General features: G+C 32.3%; 6 protein-coding genes across 8 annotated transcripts in view; 3 read left to right on the forward strand and 3 right to left on the reverse strand.

Moving 5' to 3' along the window:
• Window positions 1-785: 785 nt before the first annotated feature.
• LOC130808861 (uncharacterized) lies at window positions 786-3,739 on the forward strand. Its single transcript, XM_057674391.1, has 2 exons — window positions 786-1,656; window positions 3,207-3,739. Exons 1-2 carry the CDS (start codon window positions 1,012-1,014, stop codon window positions 3,321-3,323), a joined length of 762 nt encoding a protein of 253 aa, XP_057530374.1. The 5' UTR covers window positions 786-1,011; the 3' UTR covers window positions 3,324-3,739.
• Window positions 3,740-6,752: 3,013 nt separating this feature from the next.
• LOC130810683 (uncharacterized) lies at window positions 6,753-9,345 on the reverse strand. Its single transcript, XM_057676823.1, has 3 exons — window positions 8,965-9,345; window positions 8,897-8,923; window positions 6,753-7,181 (listed from the first exon to the last, which is right to left on the reverse strand). The coding sequence occupies exons 1-3, from the start codon at window positions 9,271-9,273 to the stop codon at window positions 6,843-6,845; spliced, it is 675 nt and encodes a 224-aa protein (XP_057532806.1). The 5' UTR covers window positions 9,274-9,345; the 3' UTR covers window positions 6,753-6,842.
• An 875-nt stretch (window positions 9,346-10,220) lies between these two features.
• Window positions 10,221-12,672, forward strand: LOC130815387 (uncharacterized). The gene is made up of 4 exons (XM_057681849.1): window positions 10,221-10,963; window positions 11,035-11,229; window positions 11,308-11,745; window positions 11,825-12,672. Exons 3-4 carry the CDS (start codon window positions 11,647-11,649, stop codon window positions 12,164-12,166), a joined length of 441 nt encoding a protein of 146 aa, XP_057537832.1. The 5' UTR covers window positions 10,221-10,963; window positions 11,035-11,229; window positions 11,308-11,646; the 3' UTR covers window positions 12,167-12,672.
• Window positions 12,673-12,692: 20 nt separating this feature from the next.
• Window positions 12,693-15,828, reverse strand: LOC130815368 (superoxide dismutase [Cu-Zn] 2). Of its 3 annotated transcripts, none has more exons than XM_057681828.1 (7): window positions 15,601-15,828; window positions 15,429-15,530; window positions 15,244-15,339; window positions 14,826-14,857; window positions 14,276-14,351; window positions 13,664-13,717; window positions 12,693-13,011 (listed from the first exon to the last, which is right to left on the reverse strand). In XM_057681828.1, exons 1-7 carry the CDS (start codon window positions 15,683-15,685, stop codon window positions 12,983-12,985), a joined length of 474 nt encoding a protein of 157 aa, XP_057537811.1. In that variant the 5' UTR covers window positions 15,686-15,828; the 3' UTR covers window positions 12,693-12,982. The 3 variants fall into 3 exon arrangements, with proteins under 3 accessions (XP_057537811.1, XP_057537803.1, XP_057537820.1); XM_057681820.1 differs by having other exon boundaries at window positions 13,613-13,717; window positions 15,601-15,780; XM_057681837.1 differs by lacking the exons at window positions 14,276-14,351; window positions 14,826-14,857 and having other exon boundaries at window positions 13,613-13,717; window positions 15,601-15,781.
• A 912-nt stretch (window positions 15,829-16,740) lies between these two features.
• Window positions 16,741-21,514, reverse strand: LOC130815359 (mitochondrial dicarboxylate/tricarboxylate transporter DTC-like). The gene is made up of 6 exons (XM_057681808.1): window positions 21,100-21,514; window positions 20,848-20,931; window positions 20,473-20,534; window positions 19,163-19,524; window positions 17,298-17,512; window positions 16,741-17,098 (listed from the first exon to the last, which is right to left on the reverse strand). Exons 1-6 carry the CDS (start codon window positions 21,217-21,219, stop codon window positions 17,042-17,044), a joined length of 900 nt encoding a protein of 299 aa, XP_057537791.1. The 5' UTR covers window positions 21,220-21,514; the 3' UTR covers window positions 16,741-17,041.
• Window positions 21,515-25,271: 3,757 nt separating this feature from the next.
• Window positions 25,272-26,733, forward strand: part of LOC130826558 (alpha-mannosidase I MNS4) — a 29,593-nt gene continuing 28,131 nt past the window's right edge. Inside the window, exon 1 of the mRNA XM_057692142.1 lies at window positions 25,272-26,201. The gene's annotated coding sequence lies outside the window, so the exon portion shown is untranslated. The remainder of the gene's footprint in view (window positions 26,202-26,733) is intronic.

Below are 26,733 nucleotides of genomic sequence, written 5' to 3' on the forward strand. Positions count from 1 at the left end.
CAAAAATATTGGGAAAGAACATCATAAATAAGTGATTTAATTACTCCTATATATTCCATTATTTATCTGTCTCATCCAATATGGATGATTTTGACTCATAAATCATAATATGAGTTTTTTCTTCTAAATAAGCTAAAATAAGTGGAATAAAGAATGTACTATTATTGAAATTATCATTATATAAAAATTAAAAAAAATTGATCCATTTAAATTGTGTGAATAATATTAAAAAAAAGTTTAAATATAACGCAGTTTAAATAAGAATAAAATAGAGTATTCGAGACATTTTCATCCTTCCTCCATCCCATAATTCTTACTATATTTTCCATTTTCATCCATTTAACACTACTTGCTACATTACTATTTATATATGTCATACATAATTTATTTTGTTCTTTTCACCACTACTTTATTTTTACTTCATAGGTCAAAAACCCTTACACTTTTATCATTATTTGAGGACTAATAGCATTTTAATGTTAACTAATCATTTATCAATACGTGTGTCAAATCAAAATAGTGCAAGTATTACGGAACGAACTCAAATTGTAACAAATTAAAATGGACGAATTAAAATTAATACAAATTTTTGTATGAGACGGTTTGATCGTGAGATGTGGCTCATACTTGGTATAAATATCCCAATAATAAAAACTTTTAACATAATAACCTTTTCATATGAACTCATCTCACGATAAAACGATCGCATACGAAAGACGCCCTAAAATTAATACCTATTTAATTGTGATGGGCCTTAAATGGACCAACCTATGATGTGTATCTTTTGCCAAAGATAAGCTTCAATTTGCCAATAGTCTTTAGATTGTGACAAGAAATGAATCTTCTCTTTACACAACTTAATTAGTAAACAAAAGGGTCCACTCTTACCCCCATTCACTACCCTTCTAAGTTCTAAGTTCTATGTTTTAACACTACACTCCAATGACAAATCCCTCTCTTTTTTGAAGTATATGATCTAATCTTCTCTTCTTTTTCTTATTGATCAAAAGAATGGATCTTGAGGAGTGGGATCTTCTTTCTGATGATGGGTTTTTTGATCAAAATAAAGATGATATTGGGGATAATTTCTGTTTAAAATCTATCCAAAATACTACCACTATAATTGACATGAACTATTTCCAAAAATTTGATGAACCCCAAGAAAAAAGTGAGGAAATCCCAGAAGAAGTAACTAAGTTTCCAATTGAAACTGTAAAAACTGATTATCAGGAAACAGTTTCCCAAATTTTCTTCAAAAAATTAAAGGAAAATGAATTTGCCGACATGAAAATGGACTCACCCAAGTCTTTAAATATGGGTAATTTGCCTCAAATTGATGTGGGTACTTATCAATTTGAGGAATTAGAGAAAAAAAGTGTTGATTGTGAAGAGAATGAATCACAATTAGAAGAATTATCAATCATTAACAAGGAGGAGAAGATCAAAATTGGGGATGAAGTTTCAGGTGATTGTGATGATGATAAAGTTGAAGGTTTGAATATTTGGAAATGGGCAATGACTGGAATTGGTGCCCTTTTCTCTTTTGGGTTTGCTGCTGCTACTGTTTCTTTCATTGTTTTAGGTAATCATCATAAGGGAAGTTCCTGCAATACAAACAAGCAAGAAATTCATTTCCAGATTTTCTCCCATGATAAGGTCTGATTTCTTTACTTAATCCTGCTTCAGCTTTTTTGCGTATTACAATCTTAATCTTTGTTTTTTCGAATTAGGGTTATCAAAGTATTAAGTATACTAAGTTCAGGTTAAAACACAGCATAAGTAATCGTGGTTACATCTTTTGTCTGAACTTGTAAACTTTGATACATTGACGATCGTAATTCGAAAAAAATAAACATTGACACTATAATTCGCAAAAGTTAACGCGGTAATTTACAAATTATTTTTTTCCAATATTATTTTATTGATATTTTTTTTTTGTATTGATTAGTTTGGTATACATAATTCGCCTTTTAAATTTGCAATTTGCTCAAATTTGCCGATAAATAGCCTAAAATCTATCATAATCTTTTTTATTTAGTTTAGTGACGATGGTTTGGTTCTCTACTTTCATGGTTTTGTATTTTGTGGTACTTCAAGGAAAAATGTTGCTCTTAAAATGATCCAAAAAATAGGCAATTTATATGATTTGATTTGGTAAGTTTTGAGAATTTAGAACATGAGATGACCATAATGCCTACAATGTGTCTATTCAACAAATACGTCTCCAACTGATATATCGTGGTGCTACAAGAAATATTTAGTTTTTGGTTAAATTGGTTATTTGACACGGTATTTGATAGAGTATGTAACAGATCATGGTGGTACAACTAGTAGTTGTAGCATCGGATATATTATATGCTCTATCAGCATTATCCCATTTGGGATAGGCACTCGGTATCTGATAGAGTATGTAACATATCATGGTGCTACAGCCAATGGTTGTAGTATCGGATGGGATATATTATATACTCTATCAGTATTATCCCATTTGGGATACACATGGCCAGGGAGGGATGAAGACAAGTAGACTTATCCTTACAAAAGGACCTTTTTATTAACCTTGAAGCTATTTGGTTGATTTGTGCTTAGTTGGTTTTGCATTTATTGAGGATATGTAGTATTTAAGATGTTTCATGGGGTTATTTTGATCAACATGAGTAGATATTTTGCAAATTTATTGTTCATCTAATGTGGATAATAGACTTTTTTATCCGTATCTACCAACTTACTCCTATGGAGAGATTCAATGATTGTATAGTTGGCAGACTAAAAATACATATTAAAATCTATGGTCCTTTAGAATTTTCATGTTTTTGTAATTTTGGAGACTAAAAATAAGTTATTGAACTAAAGCAAAAGTGATTTAACCTATGTAAACTAAATTGATTTGAGGCCCTTTAGTTTAGAAGGTCTTGTGCACTCAGAAACCTTAGATAATTCAGATAGGCAAGTAACAACACTTTAAAAAGTGAACTTGATTAAGTTGGTTAGGTAGTCACCTTCTACACAAGGTGTCGGTGCTCCGCCATGGCCCACGGCCCAGAATCATCGTTGATTCTAGGTAAAGTTGTGCATTAGTTTCTCATATCTTACTCTAAAAACTGTCAAGCCACTTGACGTTAGGATAATAAAATTGTATTGTTGATTTTGAAATTTTCTAAACATGATATCGGAGTCGAATGACACATCATTTCGCATTTCATCAGAGAATGAAGCAAATGGTGCATCGTGCCACAAAGCTAAACGAAGCCATCACAGTAATAAGAGGAGGACCTGGAACAAGGGCTCACATAACCATTGGTGGGTACTACGAAGGTCTTTGAAGGGGTCATTCGCCCTCTACTAAGTCAGGTTCAAATGCTCGGCAAATCTGGAATCAAACGGTAAATGTTTCGTTGTGTTTTGTTTTATTATTAGTACTTTTCCGATCTTATACCAATTATAGTCCATATGAAAAAATATCGGTGTTTGTACATGCTACTATAAAATCATACGTATAACGTATTCGGGATCCTTACTTGTACACTCTACTTTAGTAGATTATATAGCTTCATCGGACACCCCGTTGAAATAGTTGGGTTCAAACTGCAGGGAAGATTGTGGTCCTTTGTAAATGTACTAGGCATTATATGCTTGTTTTCAGTTTATACTGCAAATTGTGTGACCATGAAAGAAATACGTGCTTATAATTTGGATTTTGTTGTGATTCAATATTCAATGTTGTTGGTTTATTGTGGGCGATGGCGACTCGTGTGTCTTTCGTGTTTGATCGAAACACCTTCAATTGTAAGTCCTCGTATATTCATTCTTTTCATTATTAAAAATGAAAATTTCTCGTGTCTTAAAATATTCTATTAGCCCGATGCTATGAGCTACGTTAAATTGAGACTTTTCGTGGCTTGTTCTGCTTGTGCATTAGCTATCCGAAATCTTTTCTCAAATGGGTTGTGTTTCGTCATGCCCATGTTGATTTCCTCGAATGAGTTATGTTTTGTCATGCTCGTGTTGCCTGTGTGCTAGCTCGGCCTGAATACGCCTTTTTTCAGATCAAAGGTGGGCACTCGACGCAACTTTAAATGAGACATATGTGTATATAAGTTACAAACATGTGGTTTTTGTAGCAAACACATCAAGGACTATATGCAACAATGAAAAAAAGGAACGAACACAATTATTGCTACAATTTCATAACCTATGTTAATGTGATGTTTTTTATTAGTATTATCATTTTAAGAAGTGTGTTAGGGATTTAATATCTATTGATGCATTTCATTAAAGAATATAAAAAATATATATTACAATTTAATATCTATTTATATTTAAACTTGCAAATATCTATGAAAAATTATTTACAAGTTTATCTCTTAAATTTTAAAAAATTTTAGTGGGAATATAAATTGAGAACAAGGGAGTTTTTATCATTACTAGTTTGACAAAGTTTTTGAAGGAAATCTAGCAATTGCGAGTATTTTGCTTTAAAATTGAAAATTAATTACTTTACATTGTTTCAGTGCCAAGATCGTGCTTTTTACACGTCTTAGCATGATATTTTTTCAGTAAACCAAACAACATTAAAAGATAACTTTTAATTATCAATAGTATTTCTAAATTTTTGTAATTTATTAATGGTATTTTAAAGTTTTTTCGATTATTATGGTACTCTCGTGTTATTAACTGTCTTATAATCGTAACTTTTCTATTTTTTTCATATAATATCGTCCAAAACTGGTAACTTTTTCTTTCTTTTATTTTTTTAATGTTTTGAATTGAAAAATAAATGAAAAAGGAAAAAGTTAACTATTTTGGACAGAAAAAATTAGAAAAGATTACGGTTTTAAAACGTTCAATGACACGAGGGTAGCATTGATAATCGAAAAAACTTAAGAGTACCATTAATAACCGTACAAAAATTTAGAGTTACCATTGATAATTTGCCAAAAATTTATAATTTAGAAGTATATTTTTTGTTAGAAAATAATTTTCATAAGAAATTGGTTTGGATAGAACGCTCTTCGTCAAAGATCCCTAAATGTTCATTGCTACTTAATTGTCTTTTTAATTTTGTGATATTGCAAAAATTGAAGAGAAGCAGAATAAAAAAATAGACGGATTTATAGATAAACAGTCAACTTTGATCTTTCCCATAAAAAGGTGTAATGGTTATGTTTCTTTTTTATATTTTGAAATTGTAAGAGTTTTGAAGAAATTAGTAATAAATGAATAAAGAAAATAAATTGTACTGACGAAATTAGAAAAAAGTCAAAATGTATAGATAAGATTAAAAGAAAATAATAGGACATCGTCCAAAAATTAAAATGATGCAAAATGAGTAGAATGGATCAAAATGACAATTGATTACAAATTTAAGATGTTAGTGAAATATAATCAAATTTACATTTATATGTGTAAAAATTCGGTTATTTTTTTGTATTATAAGGTACAATTCAATATTAAATGGGTTATTAGCCTAATAATTAACTAACATGAACAATAAATTAACTTTCTTCTTTAAATGCCGGGTATTTCCCTTCTTATTTATATGGATTCTTTAGCCTACCCTCAAATCAAAATAAATGAATTGGAGTTTATAATGACATAATTTGGTCACAAACTAGGCATATCTAAGCCTAAATTCTTATGTAACTTACATCATTCACTTGTAATATGAAAATTGAAATTGGAAGATTTCAAACTATTACATAGATAGTACTATTGACTTGTTCACTAGTCTATTATAATCACTGAAGGCCAAGCGGATAATTTTTTATTTTTGAAATGTGGTCATTCCAAGGTATTAAAAATAATTATTTTCTAATTTTCAATAATAAAATCCTTTTTAAATAGTTTTTAAAATATATTTTAAATTTCATCACTATACTCAGTATATTTCATTTATAAGAAACTAAGACCAAAGTCTTAACGACTCGTTTAGTAGATGGTAAAATAGTGGTAATAGGAATGAAAAATTAGTATAATTTTGATTGAAAAATCTCTTGGCTATTTTAATGGTCATGCTTATCCAACTTCAATCATCTTATTTTCTTCATAAAATTCACTTCATTGCATTATCATTAAGAAAGGTGGTATAAGGTAATAATAAAAATTTGTAAATAAAAAAACTTTTTTATGGTCAAATTTTCATTACTATGAAAATGATATAAAGTTTTACACTATAAATTATTTTCATTACTATTTAGTACCATTAACCAAACATGCTATAAGAGTTATAAAGTGGCAAGCTCACATCTCATATACATGGAAATAGTGTGTTATGATGTGATGGCATTTGCTAATATCTTATTGATGGAATTATGTATTTTGTTCGTTGTATTGCTGGATTCATCAACCACTCTAAATTATTTTGTTTGATTCGTAATTTTTGCTATTCAATATAGTTCTAATTGGCATTATTTCCTTAGTTTAAAATCAAAGAAAGAAAATATTGAGAAAAGAAACGTTTGAAATTATAGGTTTTGAATTGAATTGGTCATTTAGCAAATTCAATTCATACACAATTATAATTTTAATAGTTGATGGTGTATGACCAGTTGACCATTAATAATTACTCATATTTTATTTTACTTTATTTTTTTCTTTTTCTGTTTTACAATATTATCATATGCATAAAACATGATGTTGTATCATAAATGCTGCTACAATGCATTGCGTTTCAACATTCCATTGATGAAGATGTAAAATGTTGCAAATTCTTGGAAGTGCTACGCAGTTATACACAAGAAACACATATTTCATACGATCGATCGAATCAGCAATATATATCATAAGATCCAAAATCTTTATCTAACTACTACAAGATTTTACAAAAATTCAAAAAACAAGATCTAACCACCAAAACCATAGAGAGTCCTGCCCTGTCTCTTGAGAGCATATACAACATCCATGGCAGTAACAGTCTTCCTCCTGGCATGTTCAGTGTATGTAACTGCATCTCTAATCACATTCTCCAAAAAAATCTTCAAAACTCCACGAGTTTCCTCATAAATCAGGCCACTAATCCTCTTAACTCCTCCTCGTCGAGCAAGACGACGAATTGCAGGTTTAGTAATGCCTTGAATGTTATCCCTAAGAACCTTCCTATGCCTCTTTGCTCCTCCCTTTCCCAGACCCTTTCCTCCCTTACCTCTTCCTGACATTTTTGAATTTTCGTTCTCTATCCAATTCTTGAAACTTCAGGAAATTGATTTTTAAGATAGTGAATGGTTGATTTCTGAATAAAGTGGGAAATCCAAATTTATATGAGGAGGCTGATTCAACTTTTGAGGTGTTCGGAAAATTTTGATGTTTTACTTTTGGCGGGAATTTGTTTGAAGTATTAAATGACTGGAGCCGTGGGATGTGCTTTAATCTAACGGTAGATATAGTCAATCCGTGTTAGTCCCTGTTAGTTGTGTAAGACCGTCGATGATTTAATCTAACGGTCATTTTTAGCAGATGTAGTTGACAAGGGAATCGAAGAAATTCTCGGTTCACAATTAGCTTTGGTGCTAAACTATTGGTTTTTTTTATAATCATGTTATATACAGAGTACTACTTCTATATGAAGTACTCCTATTTTATAAAGAATGTAAAATTATTTAAATTTATGAAGAATATAATAAATAATAATAATAATAATAATTTTAAAATAAAATCAATTAGGTAAAAAAAAATGGTTGTGTATAAATTAACTCTGGATATATAACAATTTGAATATATTTATAGGCTAGCAAAAATACCTCCTCTATTTCATAAGTTCATAACACTTGCACTTATTATCTTATTTTAATTACTTTAAAATACGTGCACTCCGTCACTTATAACAAAAGGGAATTATTTATTCTCTAACTTGGCCTTATTTTATTATCATTCATTACATCACTAATTTTTCAAAATATTACCAAAAAAACCTAATAAATTTTTCTTTTTCAAAAGGTATCTAATAAAAATTTATTGGCTAATACTTCCTCCTATTTAGCTTATATGTCCCATTTACTTTTATGCTCAAGTCACCTTAGTTGTCCCATTTCTATTTTTAATGAGTTTTTGACTTTTATGCCCTTAGTAGCTTTATCCTATTTTTAATTATACCCTCCATTACCCATACTAATTTTTCTCGCTTACATTAAAAATCTATAATAACACTCTCTTTCCTACCCTTAAGGTTTCACTTTTGACTCTCTTTAAAATCCATAAAAAAATCAAATGGAACTCTTAAGGTGAATAAGAGAAGTAATTACCTAAAAAAAAGCTTCAAACTAAATTTGACATCATTTGACGGTCATTTTTATGATTGACTGGACATGTGAGTCATTAAGATGATCCTTTTTTCTAACTCGCTCCATTTGCATATGAAGGATGCTTCTTCTTTTCAAAGTTATTTCTTCCTCTAAACCTCAAATTGATAATTTGACATTTAATTGGGCATCAAATCAATTGAATTTTTAGGTAAGTAATTAGCATCCTCATTTAAATTAAATGCATGCATGCCTCTAATTTAATGTATTCTATGCTGATCATAATTAAATGTTTTGAATCTCATAATGATCCTACTTACTTTGATGAAGAATCATAACTAAATTAGATTTAGAATGGTAACTACTACATTAAATTGTATGATTTAACAATCAAACCCAGAAAACACTTTCAAATAAAGAATCAATGAAACCAATTTAGTTATGAATGTTTGTCAGTCTTAAACATAGCCACTCTTGAAAATTTATTACTCTAAACTCTACCAGTTTGTCAGTCTTAAACATGTCTCAGGTATGATTGTGTCATTATTAAGAAATATCATTATGCATTAAAAGAAGAAACAAAATCTACAAATTAACAAAAACAACAGATCGAACAGTTAAAAACCCATATATTTCAATTCATCAATCCATTATGCAATTACATTCATAAGGTCATAATCTTCAGCTACCTACAACCAAATTATAAACCAAGATCCAGAAAACAAGATTAACCACCAAAACCATAAAGAGTCCTGCCCTGCCTCTTAAGAGCATAAACAACATCCATGGCGGTAACAGTCTTCCTCCTAGCATGTTCAGTGTAAGTAACTGCATCTCTAATCACATTCTCCAAAAAGATCTTCAAAACTCCACGAGTTTCTTCATAAATCAGACCGCTGATTCTCTTTACTCCTCCTCGTCGAGCAAGACGACGAATTGCAGGCTTAGTAATACCTTGAATGTTATCCCTAAGAACCTTCCTATGCCTCTTGGCTCCTCCCTTTCCCAAACCTTTTCCTCCCTTTCCTCTTCCTGACATTTTTCTCTCGCTGTGATTTTAGGTTTTCTGAGATTTGATTTTGATTATGGTTGTGGTGGGAAATAGAATGGGGGATTAGGGTTTATATAGCGAGGAATGAATGGGCGAGGTTCAAAGTATTTGAGTTTTGGTTTTGGCGGAAGTTTTTGGATGTTGTGCCTGACTAATTGTATTCGTTGATTTGTATTTAATCTGACGGCTTAAAATTTCGATCCGTGTAACTGTTCTTTAACGTTTTTGGACCATAGATGGCTTTAATCTAATGGCTCTTGATGCGCCCTAAAAAAGTAAGTTTCTTCTGCTATTTGGTTTGGATATTAATTAAGCAAATTAATATTTAAAATATTTTGATTTAATCATTTCTATTAAAATGAAGAAATTAAAGTAAGAGATTGTGTACAAAGTGAACCTAATATAGATTGGGGATTTAATCATTCAAGAGCAATTTTTAACGTCAAATAAATATATAACAATGTCACATTTTATTATTAAACTATTGATTGGATTAATTTAAAAGCGATTTTTAAATATATAATCGTTTTGATATAAAAATTATAAGGAAATTGAGTTATGTGTTTCTAAATTTTTATTTTTAAAAGTTAATTAATAATTTGAAAACGAATATATAAAAAAAATTATATGATATTGACTAACTTGATATTCGTAAGTACATGATTAAAATTATGATTTTTAAACTTATTTACTATTTACAACATATAACATTGTATGATTTCATTTAATAAAAACTTTTTGAAGCTTACCTTAAATACTTAAATTATAATTAATGTAATAAAATTATTGAGTATCACGTAATCAATTTGAACCAATAAAAATGCTCAATTTGGCAAAACTCTATAAAATCGCCACTTAGATTTTTTCAATTCTTTTATAGTATTGTACGATCTAAATATATGATCATTTTGATGTAAAAACTATGAGGAAATCGAGTTATGTATCTCGAAAAATTTATTCTTAAAAGTTAATTAATAATTCAAAATCAAATATATAAAAAAATTATGAAATTGACTAACTTGATATCATTAAGTAGATGATTAAAATTATGATTTTTTTTGCATGAACTGTAAACTTACTTACCATTTACAAAATATAACATCTTATGATTTCATCTAATAAAAACTTTTTAAAAACTTACCTTTAATACTTAAATCATAATTAATTAATAAAATTTTTGAAAATCACACAAACACATTTGAACCAATAAAAATGTTCAATTTGGCAAAACTCTATAAAATCGCCATGTGGAAATTTCCAGTTCCTTTATATTATTGTATAATATAATATGATTGTATGCTATGCTATGATTTTAGTTACTTATTTTTGTCAAATATAATTAGACTATTGTCAATTAAAAAACTTTAGTGATGTATCATAATTCAAGAAAAAAAGCCTGTTTAAGGCCTCATATAAAGCTCGTTTTATATTAGCAAATGAAGGCCAAGTCAAAATCGAATTTTTGAAATTGTTGAGCGAAAAAAAAAAAAAAAGTAATTAAATAAGCGAAATTTTAAACAAATCCCAAAAGTAAGCGTCCAAACCCCAAAGATGTGCTTTTGAGCGCATCGCCGAGTATAGCTGGGGCTCCGCAGCCCTAGGATACTTGTACAGGAGGCTTTGTGGTGCTGCCCATAAGAACGTCAAAGAGATTGCAGGACCACTAGTCATATTACAGGTAATAACAATAACATTTAATTCTCATCCACATTTGGTTAATTACATATTAATAACATTTGCGATCGTTAGTTGTGGGCGTGGGAGCATATTCTTATCGGCCAACCTTACAGAACCGTTGGTCGTGGTGATACTGCTCCTCCACCACAACCAGCCCCAGATGTTGCGTACGGTTCGAGGTGGAATTTTGCCCGCCGGACGCGCAAGCACACCGGCTGCGGTCTTGGATTCTACCGAGATCAATTAGACCTGCTACGACCCAACCAGGTAAACATTTCAGTACTCATTAACATTAGTACAATTTAATCAACATATCACTTACCTTTTTCATAACATGCATTTTAGTTTTTGTGGGACCCATACCCAGCGGAAGCCTACGCAGCTGTACCCGAACACTCGGGGATTCATTCCGGGGCGTGGAGGGCTTTTGTGCCACTCATATGCTTCGACATTGTCGAAGTACATCTACCAGAGCGCGTAATGCGCCAATATGGGTTGGTACAGGGCATTCCACCGCCTTGTGACACTGAACCCCAGCTGCACCTAATTTCGCGAAGAAATCAAGCTGGGGCAAACTGGATGGAGATCAACGGGCGCCACATCGCTCGTTGGGATCATAGACTTGAGCTGCTGGCATAAGGTGCGCCGATCGATGTTGTCGGTGCACCTACTACACCTGACTATATGCCATGGTTCCTCTCCATCACGCGCCGATGGATGACACCACGTGCCATCTTGGAAGCAGCACATTACGCACCTGCTGCGCCTACGATGACCCAATTTGTAAGTCTTCATTTGCATTTATTTGATTAAGTTGCCAATTAAATAATAAAATGTTACATTATCTAAATATTAATTGCAGGCACAAGGTGCGGCAAACGTGATGCAGTACAGCCAGGAGGAGCCGATGAGGGAGATTGCGCATGGCATGCTCTTCGGCTCGCAGTTCCAGCACTTCATACCGGAAGTCGCTCCACAGCACTCACCGACTACCTCCCATACGCACATGGCATGCTCTCCTTCTTATGACTACAATTTGAAGGAGATGGATCATTCATATCCCGTTGACGCTGCGGGGACCTCGCAGGCTGGGCCATCACAGTATCAGTCCCCTCCACTGCCAGAGCGTCACGCGAACGCCTCTTTCTATCGTAGGAGGCGAAGGAGACCAACTCAGTTGGATAAGGTAGATGAGGGTTCGTGAGCGTTAACGATTACCTTTTGTGTATTTGGATCGACTATGTACATATATATATATATTTTTTAATTGACTTGTATATTTCAAACATTTGTATATATTTTGTTGTATATACATGTTTAATTACTTTATCATAGCCCCCAAACTTTGACTTATGAATGATCGGAGTTTTGGCGATGAATCATGCCGCCTTAAAGATACATCGACTTGTAATTACCTATTCTAATGTCTCTAGTGCAATTACAACAAACAACAACTCAAAAATAAAGGAAAAAAAAAAATTAATTAGCTGTTCGCAGTTAGCAACTGCGAACAGATATTTTGTCTTTTATAGCTGTTCGCAGTTACTAACTGCGAACAGCTCTAAAGCACAGCTTTGGGGTTTGGACGCTTACTTTTGAGAAAAGTTTAAAATATCGCTTATTTGATTAATTTTTTTTATTTTTTCGCTCAACTTTTTCAAAAATTCGTCAAAATCCGACCTATTCAAGGTCCAACTTGTATAAAGCCCACATAATTAAGATTCGGTCCATACCCCAATGCAACCCAACCCGTTGCACAACTCTAATCACAACCAAACTATCATACATTTATCAGTAAAATACAATGCCTCGTACAGCGGAACTTCCCTAAATCACAGATTACCGGCCACAATGCTATACAAGCTACTTGCATATTTGAAGGATTAAGCTCATACATATAAGAACAGAAAATGATGACGATGATGATGATAAGCGGGATACACTGACTATGATGATGAAAATATAAGAACATCAGATGGGCCATCAACCATCAAGACTTAACACCGTATATGCGTAGGATCTAAACAGACGATTGCAGTCCGATTATACCTGCAATATGTATACAGCATGAACATCAGTCTCGCATCAATACGTTTACAACATGAACGTATTTGTAGTTGCTTTAGATTAATGTTGTTATTGAACCAATTACCGAACAGGGAAGGAGCTAAATAATCGAGTGTTAATTGTGACAAAAACTTTGGCTTTAAGATCCGTTGGTATAGGTGAAGTTGTACAGATGATATTTGCCACGGAAACAACTTTAGTTTACAAGTGTAAGGTTGCATATTGCATTGATCCGAAACCAAATTATGTCTAAGTGAATGCGTAAATGAGAACCACAAAGGTCGTGATAAGTCGGTTAACATATCTGAAACGAGTGAACTAAGTTGGCATTATATAGGCTACAATAAAATCAAGGCTGTAACCAGGGTTAACTTTTCGGTATTTAAACTTTAAGGTTATAAGTGATCACTCTAAGACTATGAAAAGTAATCAATTTAAAACTACAAGTGATTATTTAAGATTATACAACCCAATAGAGATGATCTCACCGTAAAACCATCTCATTTGAGAATTTGCGTTAAACTTTTGAATTTGGAAAAAACATCATGCATAAACGTAAATCTTGTTTCTTATCATCTTTTACCAGATTAAGACAGAAGAGCAAATACGAATAGCAAGAGCCGACGATAATTACCACATCCTACTCTAGCACCGGCATTCCCTGTTGTCTTGCTGAGTTCATGTCCGCCTGTTGCATCGGTGAATACCATTAGCAAAGTGAAGATTACATATGAAAGTCTAACAAGAAGAATTGCAGTACAATCTGTTTTTAAGAGCAACTGCCCGACCAGAATAGGCGAGCAGCCGAGCACATAGCAAACACTAAATTTATATATTTGAAGCCTTTACAAAACGAATCCATGGCTGCTACTGCAAGCGATTACCAAGTATTTCAGAGATTACTAGCCATTAGATCCCACATGAAAACAAGATCTTCAAAGATACAATGAGCTTAAAATTATCGACTAAAATCATCCACAAATGATTGTAAACATCATCATTAGTTTGCTCCAGTGAAACATAATCGCTACTTAGTTCACCTTGATTCACGATTTGCTCAAAATCGTTCAAAAATAGCCTAAAATCGACATTGATTTGCTTTTTTCGATTAGTTACTAACAATTTCCAGACAATGTTACATTTCAAGAAGACATAGGAAACGGAGTATTGCATAGCAGGAAAGTGAACTGCAATCATTTAAAAGGGGAAGTAGGAGTCATTCACACGAGCCAAGACCCACGCTCACCTCGTCCAAGATCATCGGGATCAGCATGTACCACAACAGCTCTCCCAAGTATCGAGTGTTGCCCACTAAGTGGTATCTAGAACACCAAACACAACAAGGTAGCTTATAAATGGCTCATCCTAACTAGGTATAGCTCTACCACAATGGAATGTTGGAAAGCAAGAACATTGTAACAAAGGAATTTCACTGAAAAGTAGATACATATTCCAAATGGCCAAAATCAATAAATTTGAATAATTGAATATAATGTTAAATACCACCAATTCTAAGTCATACTCCATCTTTTACATTATCAACTTCTTATTGTGTTTACAAAGCATAACTAAAGATACTAAGTCGAAAGTTTTGGCGAAACTATCATGCATATCCTGGAATACGACCAACAGCTTAAGCCGATGGTTGCACCATGAAATCATGATTTGTTATATACCCTATCATCAAACAACCAATTATTTTTCATAACCCACCTAATCTATCAAATAATATTGCAAATTCAACTAGTGCAAGAATAAGAACAAGGGCATTTTAGTTAGTAATCACAAACAATTACCTGAGAATCACTAATGGAGATATCAGCAACCCCTAATAATAAAAAATAAATATATATCCCACATTACAATTATAAAAAAAAGGAAAAGTTATACTAAACAATCACACATATTGCCCATATCTGCCGTAAATAATTCATACTATAGATTATTTCTTAATATTAGAATCTTTGTATATTTTTTGCTTGACAGCAACCGTGTCAAAGTTTAACCGGCTACGGTCGTTAACTATTAGCCGTTATATTCCCTTCTTCATGAGTGGTGGTACCTATAATAACCGGTTTAAATGGCAAATGGTGTTGTATGTAAAAATGGGATTATTCACGGTAGATGGACAATCATTGGGATTATTTAGATAATTTTTCCAAAAAGAATATAGGTTTTGCAATATACCCACTAAAGAACAAATAGTAAGCCTACCATCTTTGGCGGCAACAATGTTTCCCAGGTCACCCGCATGGCGTTCGGCATCAAACGGAGCTCCATGGTCCTTCTTCATCGGATTAAAATGAGGCCCTTTTCCAATTTCCACCATTACATCACACCACCCATAATCAATTTTCAAAAATAAAAAGCAAATTGAAAAGGGGGAAGTGAGAACTAACCAGTGGAGTTGCAACCATTAGTGGTATCACCAAGAGCATGGATATGAAAACCATGGCGGCCTGGAGTGAGGCCTGTAATCTTGCCTTTGACATGTGTAACCCCTGTAATTTCATAACAGTTAAGTGAATCGAATTCGGGATTAATAATTGAATGGAATTAGGGAAGACAGACCAGAGGAATCTTGAATGAAGTGAAGAGAGCCTTTGATGTTATCAGAGCCAGAGATTACAGCCACTGCCTTCAAAGTGCCTACCATGGCTGATGTTGCAAATTGCTAGTCACCAAAATCGGATAGAGATTCAAAATTGTACAAAAATTCGAGGAGATATTGATTATTTTATCGTTTTATTGAGACTGTAATATTTTAGTTTTTATCCTAAAAGCTTTTTAGATATAGGTATTAGACTAACCTCAAAAAAATATAGTGGAATAATTAAAAATAAGAGAGAAAATATAAAAAGTAAGTCGTAAGATGATAAAATAATGTCTAAGTTTAAAAATATAATATAAATGTGGTAAATTCATTAAAATAAATTAATATAAATGTTATGGTAAACTCCTTATAATATTATTTACATAATATATTCTATCTCTTTATATAATATCACAATTTTACAACTTTTTATACTTTTCAAAAAAGTTACTCTCTTTCCTTTTGATTCAATCTCACTGAGACACTGGAGTAATTTAAAAAAATTACGAAAAAACTGGCCCGTTAAGAAATCTCATGAGAGAAAGATTAAAGTAGCAGAGATGCAGATATCGAAATGGATGTGCGACCATATAAGGATGAATATGATTAAGAATCAGGTAATCAAAAATAGGTTAGGGGATTTGTTTAGATGAATGAAGGTAGATTGAGGTGGTTTGACCATATGCAAAGGAAGACTAGTGATGCACCGATAAGAATGGTAAAAAGAGTTATAGTAAATCTAAGAAAACTAGGGAAGAACAAATTGCCAAGGACCTAAATGAATTGTGGCTCTCGACGGACACGATTTGGGATAAAGTAGTGAATACGCCAAATTCTTACCAAAAGTCTCGTTAGCTTCCTTATAGTTACTCAAATTTTCCCTAGTGGTATTATAGTTTTGCTCTTTTTATTTTTTTTTTTTAATTTTTTTTTATTTTGGTAGTTCTTATTTCCTAGATTGTGCTTTATTTTGTGTTCTGTATAGGTCCTCAGTCCTCACTTAATTTGCTGGGCGTTTTCCGAGTCGAGGGGCTCTATTGAATCCCGACCTTGACCACTCCTATAGGCAAAATAACAAATATAACATACCATGACAAGTATTTTAGATAACAAATTAGTAAGAAGGCAAAATAACAAACCATACCACTATATGGTTGAGGTTACAACTTACAATTTCCAAAATATCCTTAGGTCTCCAACTCCTCACAAGTCTACCATAATATTTGGTAACAAAACCAACTACCATTAGGATACTTCATTCTACCCCAAAAGAATCATGTAAATAATCTAGTACAAATAGTTTTTGCTAATTTATTTTAATTTCAGCAAAATTTGGTAGTTTTGATGCGAAAAAAAAGACTCATGCTAAGGCTCGAAACCAGCAACCAGAGTCGTAAATCATGAAACCTTGTCGTTGATCTACAATCCAATCTTCTTCTCGAACTTCTGAATTTGGTTCAGGAATATCCATGTCATCTGAAAGCAAATACCCGAAAAGTATTAGTTTATGTGGTCGAAAAAACAACCAAAAAACGTACCACAACCTATCAGTGTGCCTAGTTCCGTTCTTTTATATGAAAGTGAAACGATAACCAGAAAAGCGAGATTCAACAAGCAACAATTTCGTCTACAATATATCAGCCGGGGAGGGGCGGGTGAAAATGAGAGATTGTACCATGACATGAGGGGCGATTCTAACACAGTAGACAGGAAAGCCTGTGTAGAATTTGAAGGGTCCACCAGCTTTCAGTGTTTTCATGGCACAGTCCAATGAACCAGTATATGGGTACTTTCCATCAGCATCAGGCTGCATTTTCTGAATTTGGGTTTTTACATAATCAAAAGGTAGACTGCAAGCAGAAGCGAAGAATCCAGAAACGGCACTAGCACCTGTGAGGCAAGATAAAGAAAGGGTTAGATGATGTACATATGATATGACACTTCATACATTTTGGTTCAACGTTTATTTCAATTTTAGCTAGACAAAGTCATGAATTGTTGATAGCTGAAAACAGTGTAGCATAATTCACCAGTTAATTCGCTTTTTGCCCAAAATGATCCTAAAATAGCCCAAAACTGACCATAATTTGCTTATAAAATTCACAAGGAGAATAGTGAATCATGTGATAGTGGTTGAGAGCATATTAGTGTCCCATTTCAATAGCCCCAGTTCATAATTCACTGGATGAGCCACAAATTCGGCCAAAATATACGTACTGCAATGGATAACAAGGGAAGAATGGATAAAGGGTGGTAGAGATAAACATACAAGAGCTAATGAAAGAAATTATTAAGTATTAGGGAGATCAATCATTGCATCCACAATCTACATAATAGTACGAGACAAGTTATTTGGACTATTATGAAGAAATAATTTCGAAGTTTCGTTGGACTAATTGCAAGGTAGGAGGAAGTTTCTATCATCAACCAAAAGCTTATAGTAAAACAAAACCGATGATACAAAAATAATAATGAGCGAAAGAATGCATATGCATTCTATAAAGACGAACACGTAACAGCCATACGAAACACTATGAAAATCCTACCTAAAGTTTACTTCCGTCCATAATAAATTTTGAGAGAGCCTTTGGTTAGTTGAACCAAATTTCATATATTTTACTTGCCCATCACTTATGATTTTATACAATTCATATATTACTTTTATCCGATTTTCCATACGAAGGCCGAAGATGACTTGGAGGACAGGTGTGGAAAAGAATATAAAGATCTAGACTTACAAATTAAGATTGTAGAAAATCAAAATGAATGAAGAATTTATGTGACGATCATTGAAACTGATATATTGGTTAATGGAGCCTCGATCTTTGGGGATTAAAGCTATGACATAGTTGTTGTACTTTATCTTATTAGTAACTAAATTTGTATATTTCTCATAGCTTATCATTTTTGTACTTATATTTTGATTAATAAGATCTACACAAAAAGTAAGTAATAACAGTTGAACAATTGTTATGTAACATTTGTCAAATAAAGCAAACATCAATGAAATTGTCTACAACGTGATGCAAAATTTTTGAAAATAAGAACCCGTTGAAGACTACAATAAAAAATTAGTCAAGTTGTTTAATGAATCAAAATTTCTTAATTTTTTTCTTTCAAAAAAAAAAATCTTCATTTTTCAACAAAACACACACTTAATAATTTTGTAAATAAATTGCACGCATACACACACATATGAATTATTTTTGATAAGAAAATTGGATAAGTAATTTATTTAATTTTATTACTTTTGACCCTAATCGACAAAAAGCTTAGCCTTACGCAAACTCCAATCAAATTAATGTGACTATAGACAACACTACCAAACCTTCACTTACCCATAAGACAGGGCTCAAAGCAAAAGCACTACGACAAAGCCAATGCCTTGGTCCTAACAATATGGGATTGGCTAAATTGAACAAAATCAACTCAAAAAATGCAATGAAGTGATAACGACTTAAGCCAACCATACATTTATAGCAAAGATAATAATGCTTCGGTGCAAAAGGCTCAATAACAAAAACGAGCAAATAATCTTACCTACAACAGTAGAACCTTCACCCAAGCCACAAGTATCCCTAAAGAATTCCACAGATTGATCATACGAAGCAAGCATTCCCATGTTCAGTGCCATAGCTCTTACGACTGTTGGACCTGCACCTTTCCAGAGTGACAAAACTCCTTCATCGGCAACAATTCTGTAAAGAGCATGAAATGCGTTCTTGTAGTTTCTCCGTTGTGCAAGTGGCAAAGTCGCATCAGCTTGCATACGAATAAGGGCAAGATCAGCAGGACTACCAAAGGATGCACCAATAGCACCAGCAGTTAACCCACAAAGAGCCTTTTGGTACAGCGGCAAAGGCTTCCCATCATTAGCAGCTACAGCTTTGTTGGTCAAAATCCTGAAAGGAAAAAATATTTCTATACCATGAATATCGACACACGGATAGAATAACAACTCTCCAAACAATGAAATCTGAGACACTCGATAACATGTACAACAAAGTCTCTCATCATGAAGGCATCATATACACATTTCCTCTTCAAGGGATTCATTGCTACACTTCTTGTTTTCACGTTATCCAATGCTCTATTTTGAACCTTAATATCTTAAATTGTGCATAGTTAAAAACTACGTTACTTGGACTCGGAAACTGATGTCGGATACTGGTATGTGTCCAAGTGTCGGATACGTCTAATTATCCAATTTTACGCCTAATACCAATGTCTGAGCATCAAGGATAGAACACGGGTACGTGAAGCAAAATGAAGAGTCCGAGTAACATAGGTTAAAAATAACAAGAAGTTGACATTATGAAAACATACATCGAGATATGAGATGAATCAAGCAACAACCCTCTTGGCTATGTTTTCTCATACAAAAATAATAAAAAAGTTAAACAATACGGATCAACGAATAATAGTTACTACATAAGTGTAACAACAGCCAATATAATGGAGGTGGGACACAAACTCGCCAATATCATTTGGCTCTAAGTGTTTCATATTCATCATGAGAGAAGGGATGTCAACCATCAAAGGGATCGTATTACATGGTGCATACATCAAATCCTTACAAAAGAAATTCCAAGTTCCAGCCGATGCCAATAGTAACCACACAACATTTCATTTCCCCCGTTTTTTATGTCATTACCCCAATGCCATTAGTAGCTCAGCTCCTACCTAGTTTGGATTTAGGAGGTCAAATATACGCAACATAAGCCCAGTTATTGATAATAACTACAAGTTTGTTTCCGATTGACCCTAATAGAAAACATGTCCGCACATGACACGTAAAAAAAAGTGCACATGAAAATAGTAATAACACATCAACCTTAAAATAGTCTTACTTGAAAGTCCCAAGTCTGGCCGTCGTATATGTGGCTTGCCTGAGCAACCCAGCAGACAAACCCTGCACCCAAAAGAGATCATAATGTTACAAAAGCCAAACAAATAAACCCCCTAACAAGCAGATAAATCACATCTACAATGCAAATGAGGTCTATTTCCATCATAAACCCATGTCCCAATCGTCTCAAGAACCAATCTTTGTTAGTATATAAAGCCAGACAAGATCATTTCATCAATCACTATTACTAAGCAGCAATACAACAGTGTAATGCACAAAATCAACAAAAGCAACCACTTTTCTAACCCATTATTTGAAAGGTAGATCTAAAATGACTTTCTACATATTATAAAGCATAGGAAGGAAGAAAACAAACCTTGTAGAAGGCACCCATACCCTCATTTGCAAGCATGTTCTTGGTAACTTGAGCAGCTGATCCCTGACCCAGTTGAATTCTCACCTACCCAATTCAAAAATCAATCAAAAACATGAAATACAACCCTCGATCACAAAATTTCAGCTGAGAAACAAAATACAGAAAACAATTCAACATAAAATTGAAAAAACATCGAAATATGGCGTAAAATAGGAAAAGAAAATGCAGAATGAAAGATCCAAAAAGGGGAACCTTGATCATATCGATGGGTTGAATGACGCAGGTAGCAAGCATACCGGAAGCACCTCCATTGACAAATGGCTTAACAGTGGGCCAAACTCCGGCAGGACTAGCTGATTTCTGATCTGCCATTATTGATGGTTTAGTATATGTTCTCTATCTCTCTCCTCAGTGTAAACCCAGGTAGAAAACAGAGATCTAATGAATCTCTCAATGTATGGATGGAAATTGGTAGGAAAAGGAGAGAGAGGAAGAGAGTAGTTCAGAGAATCAGAGGAGATGGGAAGAAAAACTACGCTTTCTTGCACTTATAAAAAGTGTGACGAAACGAGTAAGGGAGGGATTTGAAATATGTGTAAGGAATCAAAAGAGAAATTTAAGATGTTGATAGAAGTTGAAGAAAAAATAAGGTTATTTATTAAAATATTGAAAATTTAAAGAGATGGATGGATAAAAAAATTAGCTTAGCACATATTGTAGAAAAGTTAAGTTACTTTTCTTTAAGGGTTGGTTGGTTTTTTAATGAGAAATTAAGATAAATATTTTCAATAATTAGATAAAGTTTTTACTCAATTAAAAAGATAAAATTCATTCGGAAATGAAGTAAAGAAAGTGGTGACAAACTTATAAAACAGCTCGTCTTGTATGAGACTGACTTATATAATTAGTCTATTTATTTAATTGATTGCTTTAATATTATAAGTGATCGTTTTAAATTTATAAGTAATCACTCTAGGATCATTAAAAATGATTATTTTAACATATTATAAGTGATCACTTTAACGTTATAATTGATCATTTTATGACAGAAAATGTATATTGGACCAGCCCAATATAAATGGTCTCACCGTAAGACCGCCTCATTTAAGAATGAGTGCTTTTAATATTATAGCAAATTAACTCGTATAATTAAAAATTATAAATATAATAAATTAATAATAATATATTCTCATTGTTCCAATCAATTTGTTTTAGTTATTTGGAAATGGATCTCATTGTATTCTTTTATTCATATATAAACTCTTCTTTAGTATCATCATCATAATTTATCTTTACTATCATTTATTACAAGTTTTTTAAAATTTTTCTTAAAAATCACCTCATTTGCAATTAATGTAAAATAATGGTGTTTGGGAGCCTAACTGGAACAGAAGTAAATGAATTCATCTACAATTGATGCATATTCATGATTTGATATCATGGTTTGAAGATGCACTAATGAATTTGACTAATTTGCATGTATTAAAATGACTTAACATGTGAAATAAATGCGGACAATAACACAAAGATTCAAGCACCATAAGTCCGTAGCAATTTGTAAGAGCAGCCAGGTTTTGGTGCCTTATGATTTTGATGCTTGCTCTTCCGTACATAGTCTTGCTCCCTCTTGCGTCCTAAAAAAACCCATACAGGTAGGGGCGGAGTAAATATTTTTGAGACCCTATTTATTTTTGCGAATTTTTTTAAAGAAGATAAAAAAATTCCACTTCAAGAAAAATTGTTCAAAATAATATATTGTAACAATATCAAAAATTACTTAAAATATAGAAAAAAATTTACAAACAAATCACTTAAAGTCCAGATTTCTGATTTTGCATTTAACCAATTAACCCATCTGATTCATAAAGTCCAGATTAATAAACAAAAAAAAAAAAAAAAATTTTGAAAATTAAATCTTACAAGTTTTAATCAATTATCAACAAAGAATTAAAAACAAAATCAAATAAATAAAATACCTTTAGTTGAAGATCTGAAGTAATTTTCTCTTTGATAATTCAATTTTGGGATCTAAAAATTGTAATTTGTAGATCTTAACAAATATATGGAGTTATAAAATAATTCAAATGGTTTAAAAACTGATTTCATGAAGAAATCAATTATTAAATTGGAGATATGAATAAAATTCTCCTTCATCTTAAATAAAAGTTGATTTACCAAAAAAATATTATTTTGTTAGATGGAGAAATTAATGGAGAAGTGGAAAGGTTAGAGGGAAGAAGATGAAGGTGAGGCGTGAAGCATTAGTGACTGCAGAGTTCAGAAGACAAATATTACATTTACCAAAAATAAAGTTGTAGTGTGATTTATCAGTGGGGCCAATCGTGATTGATTTGCATTTACCAAAAATAAGGCCGGGCGTGATTTATAAGTGGGGCCCACCTAATTTATTTTCCAAAAACAAAATTTTTGTCTTTAGTCAAACTTGATCCCAAGTCCCATTATAAAACATATAAGTCTTTTATCAACTCTTCCAATTATATTTTGTTTTACTAATACCATTATTTAATATTTGAGGCCCCTTATTTATGGGGGCCCTAGACGGTTGCCTACCCAGAATGAGCTCAGAACCGGACCTGCATAGAGGTGTTTTATTGTGTCATGCATGTCTTGATCACCAAGGTTTAACCTATACTCTAACCAAAGACATACTCTTTACCAAGTTGTGTATGCTCAAGACTTGCCCATTGCCACAAAGTTACTACACTAACCATTAGTATCCAAAATTCCTTTTACCATAACATGTCATGTAATCATTATGATCAAAACTACTAATCTCAAACCACACTCCTATCACATTGAGACATAGTAGTAGAGGAAATAATGAGAGTAAGCCAAATGACCATGTAAGGTAGGTAGTGATTTAAGGAAGGTGGCATGCGTTTTATGCAAGCTACTTAAGGGAAACTAAAAGGAGTTAGTTGGTGAAGCTAACTTTGGGGTAGTTAGCATATTAGATTGCACATGTTGGCAATGCTTCACGTTCCCCACGGGGGCAATAATACATACTACTATACTTCTCTGTCTATGTCAAATACAGGGTGGAGACCGCCATAAAAAGGTATTCACATGTACAAATTATCAAGGATCATTACAAAAAAGTGTTCACATGTAGAAATTGTAGAGGAACTACAATAAAAAGGTGTCAATATGTGTACAAAATCATTACTAAAAATAGAAATAGGGTGAATTGACCTAAAAGAAAATGAGATATTTGTTCTGAATCGGATAAAGTTGTAGTCTTTTTTTTTTAAATGGTTTCACTATCTTTCTTTTAATTTTATCTCCAAATTTATTTTCTCTCCATTTTAATCTCTTATTCATATCATCTACTTATTTTTGTTTTATTCTCCAACCCAATTTTTCTTTCACTGATTTTCACCTATAAAACAAATGATGTTAATTTAAATGGATAAAGAGAATGTTACTTCATCGATTATAGTCAATATTCTCATTGTTTTCCCCATGAATTTTCCGATATTTATATTTTTACATATTTTACTTTGTAACACTTTTTTTTATTCTAAATAATAATATCCTCACAACTCTCTTTAATTCATAAATACACATTTTCTCTATTTTTCACAACTTAAATCATATTCCAATAATTTATTGTTCAATACCATTTCTTAATCTTTGTACTATTTAGTCTACATTGCTAATTCACGGGGATTGAGATAGTGCACAGTTCCAACCATTTACATGGAAACAATGTTGGTTCGTATTTTAATGAATTATTTTGAAGAATCGTCGCCTATCATAGTAATTTTTAGATTAATAAAAAAAATTAAATTTAGTCATCCATGCCTATGCTCGCTTGTGACTTATAGAATAATATTCGGTCAACGAGGGTGGGGTTCGAGAAATTCATATTTGAAATTGAATTAGTGTCAAATATTTCCTTAATATCTTTGTCTCGGGCTCTCAAATCGACCACTCACATTACAAGTGGGTTTCAGACTTAAAGCACCAACCCAAAATACTCAACGTGATCCACGATCTGTACAACAGTTAGTGACTTGTCAACCAATGTCCAACAGTACCAATAATAAAGACTAAAGACGATAACACATATATGTAGTATGTACCAAACATGCACCTGAAACACAAAATTGTGCTTCAGTATGAACACACAACAAGGTAAACATTACTTTTGCCTCTTTGATAAATAATTAATTAAATAAGATTCAAAGATGTTTTAGGATAATTCTATATAGTGATTTTAAACTTTTAAAATACGGAAAATCACAATAATTTAAAATCTATTAAAAATCAGAAAAAATTGTTGAAAACTACCTCTCACTTTTATGAAAAACTACCTAAAATAAATTTTTTTGTCAAAAAATACCTAAAAAATTTAATTTGTTTCTCAAAATACATACTAACAGAATTGTTGTTTTTTCCATTAGTTTTTTCATATACAAGTTACGTGCCCAATAAAGATCTCTAATAAGTAGCCCTCTCATCATCTTCCCCATTTAACAAATAAGAACCATAGGTTTGGAAAATAATTCTTCACAATTAAAAACTTGCGAAAATCTTCCTAACTAGGTTCAATTGCAAAATCAAGCTTTCAAAAACAATTGTTTTTGTGGTGTTTGAAAATCAAGCCTTCAAAATTAGCTTCAACACAAGAACAGTAGCTTTTGAAAATACCACATTGTGCAAAATCCAGTAGCTTTTTCAAATAAAAATGGCGTTTATGGCTTGATTTTGAAGATGGAGAATAATGGGTTTATTTTACTGTTCGAAACCCTAAGTTAAAAGCTGTATGTTTGTGTTTGATTTGGGGAAAATGGTTTTGGGAAGTTTCTAACATTTGCATTTATTATTATTTTTTCTGTTATTTGAAAAACTAACGGAGATAACAACGTTTCTGTTAGTAGGTATCTTTGAACAAACAAATTAAATTTTTTAGGTATTTTTTTTAAAAAAATTTGTTCTAGGTAGTTTTTCACAAAATTAAATTTTTTAGGTATTTTTCAACAATTTTTCCAAAAAATTAATGTGTTTTCGATTGTTGATTATCATCAAGCCGATCTCATCACGACCTTCTTACTTAATTTTTTTTATTAATAATATAATCTGCCATCATTTAACTCTTTTTGAAAACAGATCATAATTTTTATGAGCCTATCTACCTAAACTATGTGTTAAATTTGCGGATCACCAAAAAAAATTATTTTCCAGTTGAAAAAAAAGTGAATTTCAAAAAAATTGAAGCTAAAGTGTTAAGACGCTTACTTAGCAAGTGTGGAGTGAACTAAACGACGTTGCTCACTGGCCGCCGGACCATTTCCGACACTTTGGACTTTTTCCGGCGCTTTCATTCTCAGGTAAACATTTCTCAATTTCTCCATTTTTAGATCTGAATTGTTTCGCCTCCATTAATGTCTTGTTTCGGCAAATGTTTTTGTGCAAATGTTGTGTTATGGATCTTTCAGAAGTCTTTGATCCATAACATGTTAATTCGTAGTAGAGGACTTTTGAAGTCTTCTCGGTACTTTTGCTTCATTGGTTCTAATTGAAATTATTATAATGATGAAGTTGTAATATTCTTTTAATTGCTCTAGTTTTAATTCGATATGAAAGGAACTTTTAAATGCTTTAGTTAAGCAATTGTGATGTTATGAAATTGATGTGCTAATCCGGATTGGTATGGTTGGAAATAATCCATGGCCCAACTCATTTAATTAAATCCCCAATTAATATTGAAATGTGTAACATATAATACATAAGAATGACAAGAATGACAACCAGCTGGTTTATGAGTGTTCGACCCATCTGGATTATGTTGAATTCACCACTGATTCTACTGGTTGGGCTGGTAACTAATATGCTGAATTCACCACTGAGGCACTGATTATG

The sequence above is a fragment of the Amaranthus tricolor genome, chromosome 1 (genome assembly GCF_026212465.1).
Source record: "Amaranthus tricolor cultivar Red isolate AtriRed21 chromosome 1, ASM2621246v1, whole genome shotgun sequence".
Taxonomy (NCBI): Eukaryota; Viridiplantae; Streptophyta; class Magnoliopsida; order Caryophyllales; family Amaranthaceae; genus Amaranthus; species Amaranthus tricolor.

Coding starts and splice junctions, on each gene's coding strand:
- LOC130810683 (XM_057676823.1), bottom strand. CDS start 9,273: ATGTCAGGAAGAGGAAAGGGAGGAAAAGGTTTGGGAAAGGGAGGAGCC. Junction 8,924..8,964: donor CTCTTTATGGTTTTGGTGGT/TAATCTTGTTTT, acceptor ATTTGGTTGTAG/GTAGCTGAAGATTATGACCT. Junction 7,182..8,896: donor AAGATTATGACCTTATGAAT/GTAATTGCATAA, acceptor TGAAGTTTCAAG/AATTGGATAGAGAACGAAAA.
- LOC130808861 (XM_057674391.1), top strand. CDS start 1,012: ATGGATCTTGAGGAGTGGGATCTTCTTTCTGATGATGGGTTTTTTGAT. Junction 1,657..3,206: donor AGATTTTCTCCCATGATAAG/GTCTGATTTCTT, acceptor GCATTTCATCAG/AGAATGAAGCAAATGGTGCA.
- LOC130815368 (XM_057681820.1), bottom strand. CDS start 15,685: ATGGTAGGCACTTTGAAGGCAGTGGCTGTAATCTCTGGCTCTGATAAC. Junction 15,531..15,600: donor CTTCATTCAAGATTCCTCTG/GTCTGTCTTCCC, acceptor ATGAAATTACAG/GGGTTACACATGTCAAAGGC. Junction 14,858..15,243: donor CATTGTTGCCGCCAAAGATG/GTAGGCTTACTA, acceptor TTTTATTATTAG/GGGTTGCTGATATCTCCATT.
- LOC130815359 (XM_057681808.1), bottom strand. CDS start 21,219: ATGGCAGATCAGAAATCAGCTAGTCCTGCCGGAGTTTGGCCCACTGTT. Junction 17,513..19,162: donor TGAAGGTTCTACTGTTGTAG/GTAAGATTATTT, acceptor CTTGCCTCACAG/GTGCTAGTGCCGTTTCTGGA. Junction 17,099..17,297: donor GAATCGCCCCTCATGTCATG/GTACAATCTCTC, acceptor ATTTGCTTTCAG/ATGACATGGATATTCCTGAA.
- LOC130815387 (XM_057681849.1), top strand. CDS start 11,647: ATGCCATGGTTCCTCTCCATCACGCGCCGATGGATGACACCACGTGCC. Junction 11,746..11,824: donor CGCCTACGATGACCCAATTT/GTAAGTCTTCAT, acceptor TATTAATTGCAG/GCACAAGGTGCGGCAAACGT.